The sequence below is a fragment of the Rattus norvegicus genome, chromosome X (genome assembly GCF_021556685.1).
Source record: "Rattus norvegicus strain SHRSP/BbbUtx chromosome X, alternate assembly SHRSP_T2T, whole genome shotgun sequence".
Lineage (NCBI taxonomy): Eukaryota > Metazoa > Chordata > Mammalia > Rodentia > Muridae > Rattus > Rattus norvegicus.
In genome coordinates, this window is record NC_141554.1 from 78,975,321 (window position 1) to 78,993,300 (window position 17,980).

At 40.3% G+C, this 17,980-nt stretch overlaps 1 protein-coding gene across 44 annotated transcripts in view; it reads right to left on the reverse strand.

Moving 5' to 3' along the window:
* Atrx (ATRX, chromatin remodeler) overlaps positions 1-17,980 on the reverse strand; it is a 146,334-nt gene that overhangs the window by 94,136 nt on the left and 34,218 nt on the right. For 36 of the 44 annotated variants that reach the window (NM_001105757.2, XM_087599063.1, XM_087599055.1 and 33 more), the window contains one exon: positions 10,077-10,189. The exons of the other annotated variants lie outside the window; for them this stretch is intronic. In NM_001105757.2, coding sequence (NP_001099227.2) covers positions 10,077-10,189 — 113 coding nt within the window. The remainder of the gene's footprint in view (positions 1-10,076; positions 10,190-17,980) is intronic. 44 annotated transcript variants of the gene reach the window in all.

Consider the following 17,980-nt stretch of genomic DNA (forward strand, 5'->3'; position numbering starts at 1 on the left):
CAAAGATTCCAGAGGAAGGTTTACTGTCATGAATGAATGAATGAATGAATGAATGAATGAATGTAAAATATGAATGCCCATAGTCTCCCAAGCCTATTTTGAAGCCATGAAACAAAGCAATATTGGTAATACTAAAAGTCTTTTACTTTTGGTGGTTTTCAAGACAGGGTTTCTCTGTGTAGCTCTTAGCTGTCATGAAACTCACTCTGAAGACCAGGCTGGTCTTGAACTCACAGACATCTGCCTGCCTCTTACTCTGCATATAAGATGGTTATTAACAAGCTACATTTCATCTCATAAGATGTTGGCGACAAAAGAAACTGACAGCAAAAGGCAGCTAAGGACATGTAAGAATAGGGTTCAACCTCTTGGAAGTCCTGGGTGACTCCAAAGAAATAACACAAATATCAGATCACTCTGAGAAACTAAAACATGACACTAATATTCTTTTTTTTTTTTTTTTTGGTTCTTTTGTTAGGAGCTGGGGACTGAACCCAGGGCCTTGCGCTTCCTAGGCAAGCGCTCTACCACTGAGCTAAATCCCCAACCCGACACTAATATTCTTAAGAGCACTCTACAGCAAAAGCCAGACTCAATGAAACCTCTGAGAACATGGAGAAGAGTGCTGAGGACCTCTAAAGAGGACCCCAAAGAAGTGTTGATGGATACCAGTGACCTTGCAGCATTACAAAGCAAAAGCAACCTTTACCTGTCCCCCCACAGGAAGTCTGCAAAAGATGGAAGGATTTTGAGAACCAGGGCTTTATGCTCTGTAACCCCAAAGCAGGAAGCAACAGATGAGAAACCTGTACATAAGACACAAAGGGCTGCTTCTACCAAGAGGCACGTATCACCTGAGCCGGTGAAGGTGAAACACCTGAGAAGTGTGTCACATAAACGTGAATCTGTGGAAGAGCACATTAGCACCATTATGCAAACAGAAGAAATGCAAGCCAAAAGAGAGAACCCTGTCACTCCAGATCAGAAAATACTCCCAGAGTTCTAGGTACCAAAAGAAAACTGAAAAACAGCCAAGCGCCAAGTTTGATGTGTCTGCAGAGAAGGTTGGAATAGAGAAAAATGAGAAAACAATGAAGATCTCCCAGGAGACAGGGCCGCAGAGTCCAGATAATGGAACCAAGAAGTCTTCATCTCCGGGCAAAGTCAGTGGGAAAAGAACACGTTTGAGGTCTAGAGGACAGACTGAGATTCCCCAGCCTCATGAAGCAGAAGAGAAAACAAGCAAATCAGGTGCAGAAATCTCGATAAAGACCCAGCAAGAGAAAGGAATCTCTGGAGATTCAGATGTTAGGTGTTTGAGATCCAGACAAACTAGAGTCACTTTGGACAATGAACCTAAGCCAAGAGTAACTCAAGGGGCCAAGAGAGATGTAAAAACTCTGAAGAAGGATGAAGACATTTTATACACCAAGAAATTAAGAACAAGAAGTCACCAGAAAAGTGAAACTGTGTAGCAAAGACATTTAAGAAGGAAAAGTAAATTTGGTTTAGTGATAAATTCCAGTATGATTTTCACCTCCAGTGTGAAGGTGAACTGTAAATAATATTGCCTGTGCTTAAGGAAGGAAGCTTTGAGCTTTCCTGGTCATACTCTCTTCAAGCTCCAACGGAGATCATGAAGATCACCAGGGATCTCAGAGCAATAGCAGTTTAAATGTTTGGTGGGTAAACAGGTAGAAATGTGGCCCTCTGTCCTACCCAATAAAGCTCTGTGAAATTCAAAAAAAAAAAGATGTTGGCGACAGAAGCTGAAGAGACGGTGTAGTTGGCAAGAACATTCATTGCTCTTATAGAAGAACCCAGGTAACTACTACTACCACCCACAGCTACAGTTCCAGGTGATAAGAGATGCCCATGGGCACTGACTGAGCAGGCAAATGGTACATAGCCATGTAAGGCAAAATACTCATACACATGAATTAAAACTAAAATACTGGAAACACAAGAGTAAACTAAAGAAACAAAAGCAAACAGAAGAATAGAAATTAATGAAACAGGGAATGGAAAAAAATTAAAGAAGCCAAAATGTAGTTGTTGTTCAAAGAAAATGAAGTAAACTTTAGGATATACTGATCTAGAAGTAAAAGAGAGGGTTACTACTACCAACCCTTAACAAAATCAACAGATTATAAATTCTATGAACCATACACTGTGTGACAAGCAAAGAAACTAATGAAATTGGGTCTTGGAAATTAAAACATGGAAGAGATTAGTCATCAAAAATGATGCACAAAGAAAAGCAAAAGTCTAGATGTTTTAACCACTAATCATAACAAACATGTAAAAAAGGATGCAAATTTGTGAATTCTTCTAAAGATAGGAAAGGATACTTAACTCATTTTATGAAGCCATTGTTACCCTGATATCAAATCAAAGTAAGATATTACAGAAGAGGAAACTATACATTATTATTCTCATCATTATCGTTAGTAGTAGTAGTAGTAGTAGTAGTAGTAGTAGTAGTAGTAGTAGTACTCATGAGTAGTGATGTAAAAACTTCCAACAAAATACTAAAAAACTCCATATAAGAAGACAAAGTAAGGCTGCGATGAACATAGTGGAGCACGTGTCTTTTTTATATGTTGGGGCATCTTTTGGGTATATGCCCAAGAGAGGTATAGCTGGATCCTTATTTATAATAGCCAGAAGCTGGAAAGAACCCAGATGCCCTTCAACAGAGGAATGGATACAGAAAATGTGGTACATCTACACAATGGAATATTACTCTGCTATCAAAAACAATGACTTTATGAAATTCGTAGGCAAATGGTTGGAACTGGAAAATATCATCCTGAGTGAGCTAACCCAATCACAGAAAGACATACATGGTATGCACTCATTGATAAGTGGCTATTAGCCCAAATGCTTGAATTACCCTAGATGCCTAGAACAAATCAAACTCAAGACGGATGATCAAAATGTGAATGCTTCACTCCTTCTTTAAAAGGGGAACAAGAATACCCTTGGCAGGGAAGAGAGAGGCAAAGATTAATACAGAGACTGAAGGAAAACCCATTCAGAGCCTGCCCCACATGTGGCCCATACATATACAGCCACCCAATTAGACAAGATGGATGAAGCAAAGAAGTGCAGACCAACAGGAGCCGGATGTAGATCGCTCCTGAGAGGCACAGCCAGAATACCGCAAATACAGAGGCGTATGCCAGCAGCAAACCACTGAACTGAGAATAGGACCCCCGTTGAAGGAATCAGAGAAAGAACTAGAAGAGCTTGAAGGGGCTCGAGACCCCATATGTACAACAATGCCAAGCAACCAGAGCCTCCAGGGACTAAGCCACTACCTAAAGACTGTACATGGACTGACCCTGGACTCTGACCTCATAGGTAGCAATGAATATCCTAGTAAGAGCACCAGTGGAAGGGGAAGGCCTGGGTCCTGCTAAGACTGAACCCCCAGTGAACTAGACTGTTGGGGGGAGGGCGACAATGGGGGGAGGATTGGGAGGGGAACACCCATAAGGAAGGGGAGGGGGGAGGGGGATGTTTGCCCGGAAACCGGGAAAGGGAATAACACTCGAAATGTATATAAGAAATACTCAAGTTAATAAAAAAAAATGTAAATAAGAAAAAAAGGGGGGGGGGGTTGGGGATTTACCTCAGCAGTAGAGCGCTTGCCTAGTAAACGCAAGGCCCTGGGTTCAGTCCCCAGCTCCGAAAAAACAAAAAGAAAAAAAAATAAGACAAAGTATAGGGCTGGGGGTGTATATAACTCAGCTGGTAGGCAGAATATGTGACTAGCATGAACAAAGCCTTGGGTTCTTTCCCCAGCACCCATAAACCAGACATGGTGGCACGTGTCTTAGTTCTAGCACTGACAAGGCACAAATGACAGGATACATAGCGATTACACAATCCTTTAATAGCAGTACTTGAGAACTGTGGGTTCAATGTCAGCTGGTTTGCATAGTAAGTCTGCATTAAGTAGAATAGTTCAAAGTATTACTAGAATAACTAACTTCAACAAATTCAGAGAACACTAATTCAACATAGAAATGCCAAATGAGTTCCTAAACATTTCAAAACAATAGATGCTTTGAAACAGATGTATATAGTAAGCAGAGATGGCGGCAACACAGCCAGAGGCCCTACTTTAGGTTACAATGAGAAGGGGTGGAGACAGCTCAGCAGTTAAGAACTTTTGTTGCTCTGAGAGGACCTGGGTTTGACTCCCAGCACCAACATGGTGGTTCACAACCATTTGGATCTCCAGTTCCAGGACATTTGATACTTGTTCTGACCTCTCTGGATATTAGGCATGCATGTGGTGCACATACATGCAAGCAAAAACACTCACAGTTACAAATGAATTAAATCTAGTTTTTTTTAAATATTAAGCCCACTGGTGGTGACATATACCTTTAATCCTAGTACTCAGGGGACAGAGGTAGTTGGATCTCTTAAGTTTGAAGCCAGCTTGGTCCTGGTCTACAGAGTGAATTCCAAGACAGCAAGGGCTACACAGAGAAACACTGTCTTTAAAAAAAAAAACAAAAAAAAACAAAAAAAAACAGGTAGAGAGATGGCTCAATAGTAAAGAGCACTGACTGCTCTTCCAGAGATTCAGAGTTCAATTCCCAGCTACCACATGGTGAATCACAACCATCTATCTATAGTGGGATCAGATGCTTTCTTCTAGTGTATCTGAAGACAGCTACAGTGTACTCATATACATGAAGTAAATAAATAACTCTTAAAACAACAAATAGGCTGGAGAGATGGCTCAGTGGTTAGGAGCACTGACTGCTCTTCCAGAGGTCCTGAGTTCAATTCCCAGCAACCACATGGTGGCTCACAACCATCTGTAATGGGATCTGATGCCCTCTTCTGGTGTGACTGAAAACAGCTACAGTGTACTTATATATAATAAATAAATAAATCTTAAAAACGAAACTTAAAAAAGTAAAAACAGGATAGATTTAGGTAAAAATATATAACAAGAATGTGTATTAGTATTCTTATACAGAAAAGCACAAGGTTAAGAATGTCTCCAGCTGCCCTATTAATTAAACATTCTCATTCTTTATTTTATTTTTCAAAGGGACCCCGTGTGTAGTCATCTTCTCTCCTCCGTCAGGTATAGTAGCACACTATATGGTTCTGTGATTCCAGCACATGGGAAATCCTGAAATAGGATGCCCTGTGGCTGAAGAGTTAAGTCAGCTGAAATCAAAAGCAAAGGGGACAGCAGAACTGCGTTCTGTCCTTTCAGTCCCCGCCCCACTGCTTAGAACCTAGGATCTGCTTAGGCGATTTATTCAGAATACTATGTCGAGAGGTCTTTTTTTGTGCTTGAGGGTTTTCATTTTTGTAAATTTTGAACACTTGATAGCCCTCTTCAGGGTGAGATCTCCTAGCTCAGTTTATTTACTTCCACTGTTGCGGCTACATATCTATATCTATTCCCCTATTTGTGCTGCCCACAATACATATAGTATTTGTTATTTGTCCAACTGAAGCCACATACCGCCAGTAAGAGAAGCACATGCTTAATGTGCCCAACTCAAGCAATTAGTGAACCCAGGACTCTGGCAATAAATTTCATTTGAAAAACAAGACAGTAGTTGGGGAGTGTAGTTCAAGTCTGTAAGTAGAGACCCTGTCTCAAAACTATGTCAATTAAATGAATAAAGAGTTGAGCATGGCGATTCATGCCTATAATGCCAGCATTCAGGAAAGTAAACAGGAAGATTGCTTACCAGTTCAAAAGCAGCCTGGCCTAGGAGACAACTTGGCACAATAAAAATCCAGAATGGTGGTGCATGCTTTTAACCCAGCAGTCAGGAGGTAGAGGCAGGCAGATCTGAGTTCAAGGCTAGCCTGGCTTATATAGTGAATTCCAGGACACCAAGGATTACCTTATCTTGAAACAAAACTAGATAGATGGATAATTTCAAACAAATACTAAACACTTACACTTCTTTTCTTTGATTATATAACTATGAATATGAAGAAGTCTAGGCAAATGACTATAAAGGTTGGGGATAATGCAAGCCCAATGCCCTTCTGTTGAGAAGCCCAGCTGTAAATACAAAAGAAGACTGGAGAGACACGTGCTATCAAATTACAAATGCTGATGTCAACTCGGAAAAATTTAACACATGGGGTTGGGGATTTAGCTCAGTGGTAGAGCGCTTGCCTAGCAAGCGCAAGGCCCTAGGTTCGGTCCCCAGCTCCAGAAAAAAAAAGAAAAAAGAGACAGAAACCAAGTAAATGTGATCATCCACATAGCACAAAATTGGTACAATCGAATGTCAAAAGGAAAAAACAAGGAGGGCTGGAGAGATGGCTCAGCGGTTATGAGTACTGACTGCTCTTCCAGAGGTCCTGAGTTCAAATCCCAGCAACCACATGGTGGCTCACAAACTTTTTTAATGGGATCTGATGCCCTCTTTTGGCCTGCAGTACAGAACACTATACATAATAAATAATTTTTTAATTAAAATTAAAAGAAAGAAAAAAACAAGGATTGGGAAGATACCTCACTCAGTGGGTGCTTGCTCAGTGTTTGCTGCCAAGGCTGACAACCTCCATTCAATCTCTGTGGGCCCAAAGAGGGGAAGGAGAAAACTGACCCCTACTATTCTGACCTCCACAGGTGCGCTTTGGCTAACAAGTTATATACAGTCATACACATTCACGTATGAAAACTAAATAAATGTAATAAAAATTTAAATGAATGATAGTAACAATATTCATAGGAAATATAAAGAATTGAGAAATACTAATAAATACATAAAGGATAAACCATAAAGCCCTACTTGAGTAGTATTTCAACCAATAATGGCAGCAATAAATTACCAGACCCTGAACAAATTTTGTGATACACAAACTTTCTAGGAATGGCCAACAAGATTCCATGACCTCTGTTGAAATGAAGACTCAGGAGCCAGATGCTCTCAGATGCTCTCAGAATGCTAGCTCAGAAAGGCAGAGAAAGCACCCAGCTGACCCTCCTACCCCACCGACATCCCCTCCACACTGTCTTGAATACCCTTCTACTCAAAGACCCTCCTTTCTCTTTCCTGGCTTTTATGTTCACTCCCTGTCAACTGGTTGCTTGCCCTATGTCTTGACCAATCACTGACTTTATTTAGCTCTTGTTTACAAAAAGCTCTTGGGTTAAAGGTATGTGCTAGGGCTGAGCCACATCACGAGTTTTTCCAGCTCACAATCTTAGGGTTCACAATGTGATTAAATATCCTGCAACAAACTTCAGTTCCCCAAGCTGTAATCATGGCTTCCCTACCAGAACAGATTTGGAAATTGATACAGTTAACCTTAAAAATGAGAGGTAGTGGCACATCCCTTTAATTCCAGAAATTGGGAAGCAGAGGCAGGTGGATTTCTGTGAATTCAAGGCTAACCTGGTCTACAGGGCAAGTTCAAGAAGATCCAGAGCTATACAAAAGAAAACCCTGTCTCATAAATAGATAAATAGATTAGATAAATAGATAAGATTATCAGAACGACTGAGGAGTGGAGCTTGAGACCGTAGAACAGGAAATTTCAGATTAGGTAGGCATAGTAGCACATATCATGTGTTCTAGGCCAGCCTGATCTACATATCAGGTTCCAGGCCAGTTAAGGTTACATAGCCAAGAACCGGTCTTTTAAAAATCCACCTGTTAGCAAAGACCAAGAAAAGAAACAAGCAAAAGAGTAGGAAAGATTCAAGGCGTGAGAGAAACACCATGTGCTGTGCTAGCCTTGCCAACCGGGGCTACATGAGAAGAAATGCAGACACGTGAAAGGAACTTAGGGGAAAGATCCTGGTCAACAGGAAGTGAAGACAGAGAGCTCTCACACCACAGAGAACTGAATTCTGCCAAAACCTTAAAAGAAGTTTGGGAATACAGTCTTGCACAGAGCTAACAGAAATGAACAGTTTCCTGCTGACACACTGACAGCCTTGTGATATCAGAGGACAGTTCAGCAAAGCCTACCAGATTCCTGACCTACAGAACTGTGAGACCACAAATATGGATTGCCTGAGCCACCTAACACACTAAAACACTTTAAGTTAAAATTTGATGGCAAAAAGAGTAATTTCAAAATCTTTCTGATCTCATTATTAGTTATAAAAGAGTAAGTCCTAATTTTTTTATAGTAATCAACAAGGTACAGACATAACATAACCAAATAACCTAATAACATCATCAATAAACAGATAAATGAAACCACAGGCCTTGTGGTAAAATTCACAGAAACATATTCCCTTGGTTAGATCTGTCTGTCTGTTGTCTGTCTATCTTCCTATTATTTATTTATTTATTTATTTAGTAAGCTTGACACAAGCCATGCTCATCTGCGAAAAAGAACTACAGTATTACTGTTAATCCTTTGCCAGTAATACCATTCTTCTGGAAAGATCACAAATTTTTGTCTTAGATGTCCCCTCTTTAAAACAGTTTGACTATTAGCTGATGGCCCATGCCTCTAGTCAACACTCCAGAAGCAAAGGGTAGGAAAAAGTTCAATCCTAGTTTACAAAGCAAGTTCAGGCCCCCAGGGTTACAGTGAGAGACCCTGTCTCAAAAAGAAAAATCTAATAAGGACTGACTATAGTTTTCCTTTTTAAAAAGTGTGTGGTATGGTGGACTGCATGGGTGGGTGGGTACATGTGCCATGGAACACATGTGCATGAAGGTCAGAGGGGAACTCTGTGGAACTGGATCTCACTCTCCAATTTTACTGAGTTCCAGGGATTGGGTTATCAGGCTTTCATTGCCACAGCAATCTGGCTGGCCCTAGTGTAGGTTTTCTGTTCCTATAAGTCCTATTGGAACCTCTTGAATCTGTGGCTTGCTAGTCTAAATTTTTAGAAAGTGCTTAGCCAGTGAGTTGATACTCTAACATATGGTCAACTTTTCACTACGATCTTGCTACTTTTTTCTTACATTATTTATGTGCATATATACACAAGCTTTGATGTTGTGTTTGCTATATGTAGTAACCAATCATAATAGGATATGGAATATTTTTAAAGGAATTTACTTTTATAATCTCCGCATTCAAGAGGCTTAGGCAGAATTATCACAAGTTCAAAGACAACCAGTGCTGTTTAGCAACATCCCGTCTAAAAACTGTTTCTTAAATGAAATAAAGGAGGAAAAAAAATGATGTGTTTTATGAAAATATATATACCAAATCCTTTTAATGTCTTTTCATCTGGTTTGGTTTTGCTGTTGTTATTTTTAAAAAGATGACTGCAGTCAGGCTAGACTAAAACTTACTGTGTAATCCCTAATGGCCTTGAACTCACAGCCATTCTCCTGACAGAGCCTGCTTGTCTACTGAACACCAGAACTTTACTTCCGAGACAGCACGCCCAATTTCATCAAGTGATATTATTAAGCAACATAATTTAAATTCTAATACACAAGTGTCCAGTGGAATAAAATATTTCTACTTGGTTAGAAATACAGTTAGAGACTATGTGCCTAGCAGGCTTAATGGCCCGAGTTCCAGCACCAGAAACCTACAGTGCTCCTACGTGTCCTAATTCTTACCTATTTCTCACCTCCTACAGAAGCTTCCATTACAGACCAGACACTGCTGTTTCACTCACTACGCATCCCTTACTTTACACCACTTTACAAATTTCGATTTTTCCTTTCCAAAATGAAAATCTTACAGCAGATACTAGCAAACACACCCAATAAGACTCCTATTATAACCTTACTAATCCAATTTTCTACAAATTCAGTAGCTGTTCCATACCAAAATAATAAATGCCTGGACAGATGGCTCAGCAGTTAAGAATGGTTGCTGCTCTTGCAGAGGACCCAGATTCGGTTCCCAGCACCCTCATCAAGTGGCTCACAACTGCCTCTAACTCCAGTTTTAGGGACTCTGGAAGTTAAGTTACTGCGGAATCCAGTCCTCAGGCTTCAGAGACAACAGCAAACATATGGTGCACATAAACTCAGGCAGCCTCACACACATCACACGCATAAATAAAAATAAATCTTTAAAATAAACAAATAGAAATAAATAAAACAGAACTACATATGGCACAGTCAGCTTTAAATTACCTGTGCTTTGGTTCATGACAAGTCGTGGAGAAGAACACGTTTCCTCAGATTCTTCTGATGAGTGTGCTAAGAAGTCATGAAGCTTCTGCACCAATGTATTCAACTTGCTTTCACTATCAAAACAAAATTTTAACAATGTCCTTACAATAAATATAAATCTCTAACAAACAGTGAGGCCTATCTTGTAGTCTTATTAGTCTTGAGGATATACATGCTCAAAGTCAAAATTAAAAGCAATGAATTTTATTTTGCTGAATATATGAATGCATGAACAATAAAATCTACCCATATGCTCATGGGCAGGCTCAAAATGGCATGTAAGAAAAATGCTGATACTATTCATTAAACACTTCCGAGATATTTAAATCTTTCAGTGTGCTAAATATGGTAGGTTTAAATATAAGTTACATTTAAAATAATTTAACACAAAGCAAATTTTAGCAAAGCACTGGGAATGGACATGGGAATCAAAAATATTTACCTTGCATGCACAAGGCCCCAGGTTTAATTTCCAGCATTTCCTATCCCCCCAAAACACCTGTCACCTAATCTTTAAAAAAAAACACAGAAAACTTAAAAACCACAAATTAGTCTCAAAAGAAAAACTGGGGCCATAAAAAAGCACAAATTTTATCCACCTTTTCGCAGGCATAGTAATAGTGGTGCATGCCTTTGATCCTAGCACTTGGAAGCAGAGGAAGGTGGATTTTTGTGAGTTTGAGGACAGCCTAGTCTCCAGAATGAGTTCCAGGACAGCTAGGGCTACACAGAGAAACTCTGTCTTAAAAACAAAATCAAGGGGGCTGGGGATTTAGCTCAGTGGTAGAGCGCTTACCTAGGAAGCGCAAGGCCCTGGGTTCGGTCCCCAGCTCCGAAAAAAAGAACCAAAAAAAAAAAAAAAAAAAAAATCAAGGGCTGGAGAGATGGCTCAGTGGTTAAGAGCACTGACTACTCTTCCAGAGGTCATGAGTTCAAATCCCAGCAACCACATGGTGGCTCACAACCATCTGTAATGGGATCTGATGCCCTTTTCTGGTGTGTCTGGGGACAATGTACTCATATATAATAAAGAAATAAATCTTTTTTAAAAAAGAATGTAGGTTAGAATAAATGGGTAAATTTATAAAAAAAAAACAAAATCAACAACAAAAACAAAAATGTATTCACCTTTATTTCATAATGTCTAGCTGACCCTCACGTGTATCATCTCATTATCATTAATAACTTCAGTAACTCTTTTCTTATGTATAAGCCATACCTGCAAAGGCCTCTGAAACTAAAATACTGGTAGATCACCTTTGCAAAAAAACTTAAACATGCCAACATGCAAGATATGGAACATTTTTCTTCCTTTATACCAAGAAAATCATTAATGTCTAACTGTCTTATCAGGTTTTACTTATTCTTCCTTCTGCTTGACACAGAATAGTTGTATAATAGACTGATATAATAATAAGATGAATAAATTATAAAACAGGATTTGGAAAAAGATACACTTTTAAGAAACCAATAACAAAATCATCATTTACAGAATAGACCATAAAGCTGTTTAATAACGAAGGTTGCCAGACATGGTATGACACCCTTTTAATCCCAGCACTCGGGAGGCATAGGCAGAGGCAGGCGGACTGCTATGACTTTGAGGCCAGCCTGGCTACAGATGAATTCCGGGACAACCAGAACGAAGTGAGACCCTCTCTCAAAAGCAAACAACAACAACATAAAACAGTAGATACATACATAGACACAGAGAGAGATACACAGACAGACAGACAAGATAGAAAAATGATAAAAAATAAACTCAATGGGGTTATAATGAGTTCAAAGCTTGAAAGCAGAAATTAAACATTAAATCCTTTTTTATGATGATTTTTCAACGCTGGAGTGACCATGCTGCAATGAAAGCACTTATGTACTCATGAGGACAGAGTCCAGATCCCAAAAGTGTTAACAAGCATTCTATGCAATTGCAGCCACGAGGCAGCCAGAAACAAAAGCATTGACAGGGTTTGTTAATGTCTAGCCTAGAAAGCACAAGCTCCTGGATCAGAGAACTCCTGCTTCGAATGGACAAAGGACATTAATAACCTCTTTTGGTCTCTGTGTGCACACAGGCATGGGCACATGAACACACAAACACAAATACATACATGATATACCAAAAAAATCAAGTCTTTTTAAATGAAGATTTTATAATCTTAAAAGCAAGAGAGAAAATAAATCTGACTTCATTAAACTTCAAAACAATTATTCCAAAGGACACCCTAAAGAAAATAGAAAGTACTGATGATGGTGGTTCATGCCTTTAATACCAGAGCTCTGGAGACAGAGGAAGGTGGATCTCTATGAATTAGAGGCTAGCCTGAACTACAGAGTAAGTTCCTAGTCAGCCAGGGCTTCAAAGAGAAACCCTGTCTGGAAAAAAAAAAAAAAGAAAGAAAGAATATGATCAGAAATTAATAAAATAAAAGGGCTAAAGAAATGGCTCACTGCTTTTTTAGATCAAAGTTCAACTCCCAAAACCCACAGACAACACAACTGCCTGTAAAATCCCACACTAATATACACAGACAAACACACATACATATACATTAAAAATAAGGGGGCTGCAAACAACTGAGTTGGGGCAATCCCAAAAGCTGTTACCTATCCATGAGATAGGTTCTTCTAGCTGGGCTGCCTTGTCTGGCCTCAATGGGAGAGGATTCACCTTGCCCCCAAATCATCTTCATGTGTCAGTGTGGGGAGATACCCATGGGGACCCCTATCTCTTTCAGAAGAAAAGGGGAGGGGTAAGGAGGACGTGACGGGGTGGGGTGGGGGACAGTGAGCAGGATGTTAAGTGAGTAAGAAAAACGTAACTGAGCAAATCCTGAAGTAGTGTTCCTCCATGGTTCCTGCTTTTCTTTGAATTCCTGCCCTGATTTCCTTCAATGGTGGACTGTTATGGGGATATAAAAGCCAAATAAATAGTCTCCCCAAAATGGGGAGGCTGGAAGAACAATGCAGTCCTTAAGAGCACTGGCTACTCTTACAGAGCACTTAAATTCAATTCCCAGAAATCCCAAGGTGGATCATAACCATCAGTAACTCCAGTATGAGGAAATCCCATGCCCTCTCCTGGCTTCTTCTACATGGACCATGCAAGCATACAGACAACAGGCAGGCAGGCAGGCAAACACTCACACACACAAACATTTTCTATGCAGCTAAGGATGGTCTTGAATTTCTGTTGCTTCTGCCTCTAGTCAGAGGAATAGGACTATAAGCACATGTCCCCACATGTAGTTTATCTGTATAAACTACAGGAAAGGAAGGAAGGAAGGAAGGAAGGAAGGAAGGGAGGGAGGGAGGGAGGGAGGGAGGGAGGGAGGGAGGGAGGGAGGGAGGGAGGGAGGCAGGCAGGCAGGCAGGCAGGCTGAAAGAAAGGCAGAAAAAAAGGCAGAAAGGCAGAAATTAAGAAAATGGAGACCAGAGAGTTGGGGGAAGGGGAGGGATGTACTCCGCTTACAGAACACTTGAGTAGCAAGCAGAAATTCCCAGGTTTGATCCCCAGCAACAGATAAACTACATGTGGGGACACGTGCTTATAGTCCTATTCCTCTGACTGGAGGCAGAAGCCACAGAAAATCAAGATCATCCTTAGCCGCACAGAAAATATGAGGCAAGTCTGGGATACTGAGACCCTGCCTCAATAACAATAAAAAAAAATGATGAAAAAAATTAAACGTTGTGGCTGGTCTTCTAGAGGACCCAGGTTCAATTCTCCAGATCCAAGGGATCCTATGTCCTCTTCTGGCCTCCCCAGACACTAGGCACACATGTGGTACACAGACATACATGCAAAGTGTTCATACACACAAATACACAAACCACCAAAAATGATTCTTTGAAAAGAAAAACAAAGATAAACCCACAAACAAAAAAATTGAAATTAGAAATTAAATTCAGTGATGCTTAGGAAAAATTTTATAATTTTACATTCCAAAGATCTAGGAAACGGAGAAGTAATAGAGAGATTCCTAAACACATGTGGCTACCAAAAGTAAAGAAGACACGATTTAAGAAGATTTGTAACGAATGAGATTGTAGGACTACGTCTCCAACAAATAAAGCCTCAACATGACCAGAAAGATTTACTACCAAAATCTAACAGACTTTTAAAGTAAAGCTAACATCAATCCTTCTCAAACTATGCCTTAAAGATACGAAGAAAAGAGGCAAGCAAGATGGTTCATGGGGTAAAAAGATTTGTGGCCAAGCAGCCAGATGGTTGAAAAAGAGAATCAATTTTCCGAGAGTGTCCTCTAATCTCCATAGATAGCAAGGAAAACCAATGAGGGCACAGGCATGAGCACGGGCAAGGGCAGGTATGTGTGTGTGTGTGTGTGTGTGTGTGTGTGTGTGTGTGTGTGTGTGTGTGTGTGTGTGTTCGTGCACTCATACAAACGCACTCACTAAATTAATGACTGAATACATTTTAATTTTATGTGTGTTTTTTTCTGTACATGTCTGTACATATGTGTGCTGGTGCCCACAGAGTCTAGAAGAGGACATCAGATACCCTCAAACTGAAGTTGTATATGGTTGTGAGATACCATGTGGAAAAACCATACCCAGGTCTTAGGTCCTCTACAAGAATCATCAGTGCTTTCTCTTAACCACAGAAACCATCTCTTCAGCCCCAAATGTCTTTATAAAACCCCATGCTGGAACAGCAAGCCAGCCAGCTCAGCAAGTAAAGCTACTTGCCACCAAGCCTGAAGACCTGAACTCCATCCCCAGAAAGTAAATGCTTCCTTAAAGTTGTCCTCTGAGTGCCACATGTCCACTATGGTGCACACACATAAATAAGTAAATAAGCAAGTAAATAAGCATGACAGGTTGAGGCTGAGGAGATGGCTCGTGTGTAAGAGCGTCTGCTATTCTTCCAGATGACTCCAGCACAGTTCCAAGAACCCACATCAAGCAGTCTGTAGCTCTAGCTCCTGGGATCTGGGACCCTAGTTGATTTCCTTGGGTACTGACACACATGTGGCAAACATTCATTCATTCATTCATACACACACACACACACACCACTTTAAATTTTTTGCTTGAAATGCTATATGGTAAATAATTTGATATATATTTCTCAAAAGAAAATATGCCAATGGCAATGCAAATCGAAACCACATAAGAACTAATACTGGCAAGGCTACAAAAACGTAGAATCCATCTATGTTGCCTATAAATAGGACTGAGAATATAATTCAGTTCGTAAAGTGCTTGCCTACCATGAATGAGGCCCTGGTTCTTGGGTCATTAACACTACACAAATTGGGCAAAGTGGCAGACTTGTAATCTCAGCATTGGAAAGGTGTAGGCCGGAGGATCAGGAGCTCAAGGTCATTCCTTGTTAAATAGGGAATTCAAGACCACCTGGGTTATCAGACATCTCATCAGAAGGGGAAAAAAAGGAAAACAAAATGGTTGGTACAGGCACTGTGGGGAAAAAAGTCTGGTATGTACCAGGCCTGCATTTGTTTCCCATCATCGAAAAAAAAATAAGTATGGAGTCGAAAATTGAGCCATCAATTCTACTTCCAGAAATCCACCCAAGATAAATTAAATCACGTTAACCCATCAAAAATTTGTTAAGAAATTGTTGATAGCAACATCATTCACAATTTCCAGAAGTGGAAGGTACTCAAATATCAACCAACAGACAAATGGGTAAATAAAATGTATTGTTATCCAATAAAATGCAGAACCACCTAATAAAACAGGATGAAAAACAGTATGCTAACACGGACGACCCTTAAAAGTGGCACTGTTAAAGGAGGCAGATACAACACAACATGTAAGACTGAATTTCTCTATTTGCGGATCCTAAAAGGAAAGTTCACTGAGGTACGAAGTGAATCACCAGTTGCTAGGCGATGGGTAGAGGGAGAATTAGAAGATGTAGGGAAACCCTTTTAAGGTGAGAAAAGGTATCTTAGAGATTAAGACTAGAGCTCGGTTGGTAGGCCATACAATTGGTTAAGATGGCTCGATCAGAGGCTAGGAGACCAAAGCTCAAGGTCATTCTCAGCAACATGGTGAGTTTGAGACAAGCCAGGTAAACATGAGATTCTGCCTCAAAACTAAGTAAATAAACTCCTTGAACTAGATTGCAAAACATTTTCAGTTTATTTAAACACTGGACTTCTTATATTTTTAAATAGGTGTTTTACGCTATGTGAATTTCATCTCATTAAAAAGAATGTCCCGGGGTTGGGGATTTAGCTCAGTGGTAGAGTGCTTGCCTAGAAAGCGCAAGGCCCTGGATTCGGCCCTCAGCCACGAAAAAAAGAAAGAAAAAAAATGTCCCAAGTCAGGACAGAAATTCAAGAAAGTATACACCTATTGGAAACATAAGAAAACTGCACATCTATCTTCAAAAAAATACCCACAACTAAAATTTAAGAAGCATGCTAGCATAAAAATTTACATAAAGGAATATTTATGTACCAGGGCAAAAAAAAAGGACAATGGAACTCTTAGGGCTCTTGTTTTTAGCATGCATATGAGTTCAAGGCTAACCTGGGAGAGAGACAGAGCACTTACCCTGAGATGGGATTGTGGATATAAGACTAGGTGCTCAATCAAGAAGATTCTTCAGTGATTCATACTATAGCCACATAACCACATTGAGAAGGCCTATAGTCAAACATAGCACCAAAGTGTCCAACCAGGAGAAGCACAGCCTGTTCTCAGTGGTCTATAAGAACATAAGTCAGTGGCTGGAGCTCTGGATCAATGGTTTAAGCATGTGTAGCTGTGTGAATTTTGCAACAGACCCAAGCAAATGGCTCATAAATGCTTTTATGTCCAGTTCCAAGGGATCTAGCACACTCTTCTGTCCTGTGGGGGCATCTGCACTCTTATGCACACAGAGACACAGTCATACACACCCACACACTCGAAAAAAAAATCATGAAAAAAATATAGCATAGGTCATAGGTCCACCTAGAGAGCAATCAATATTGGAAAAGAAACCTAAACCTCTCTCTTGATTAAAAAAAAAAAAGAGTTGGAACTGGTGTGGGAACTTTTAATCCCAGAATTTGGGAAGCAGAGACAGGCAGATCTCTGAGTTTGAGCCAGCCTGGTCTATAGGCGGAGTTTCAGGACAGCCAGGGCTACAAACAGAAACCCTGTCTCAAAAATCCCAAACAGGAAAAATGGAAGGGAGGGAGAGAGGGAGGGGAGGAGGGAGGGAGGAACTGATTAAAAGCAATAGGCAATGGGGCTGGAGAAGTGACTCAGTAGGGAACATACTGATCTTGCCAAGAACTGAAATTCAGTTTCCAGAGTCCTTATAAGGCAACTCACAGCCATTTCAGCTTCTACACATCACACGTCCTTTAACCCTAGCACTTTGTGGAGAAAGAAGCAGGTAGATCTCTGGAGTTAAAGACCAATCTTCGTCTAAACAGTAAGTTTCAAGCCACAGAAGGACACAGAGTGACAGGTCATAAGGGGAGGGGGGGCCCCAAACCTAGTCTGTCTCATACTAACTCTTAACATTTTTTATATTTTACTCTTGTCAGTACACTGACTAAGGCGGCTTTTGGTGAGATGTTCCTGAACTGAACTCACCAAATGAAAACTCCTACAAAGACAGAAAGCCTCACCATGCATCTCCTTAGAGGCAATACTATGCCAACCCCCACCCCCTAAAAGAGAAAACTCTATAGATGCTACATGGTGATCACAAGACTGTGAGGCCGAAGGACTGAAAAGTAAATGCCTACAGTGTGTCAACCTTTTCCCCCTCAAGAATCCTGTTTACATATCTCCGTTCCTTCTGCTTGATTTATTTCCTACAGCAAAGCAAGCATTCATGTGTATGGAGTCGGCTGCATATGTTCTTTCCC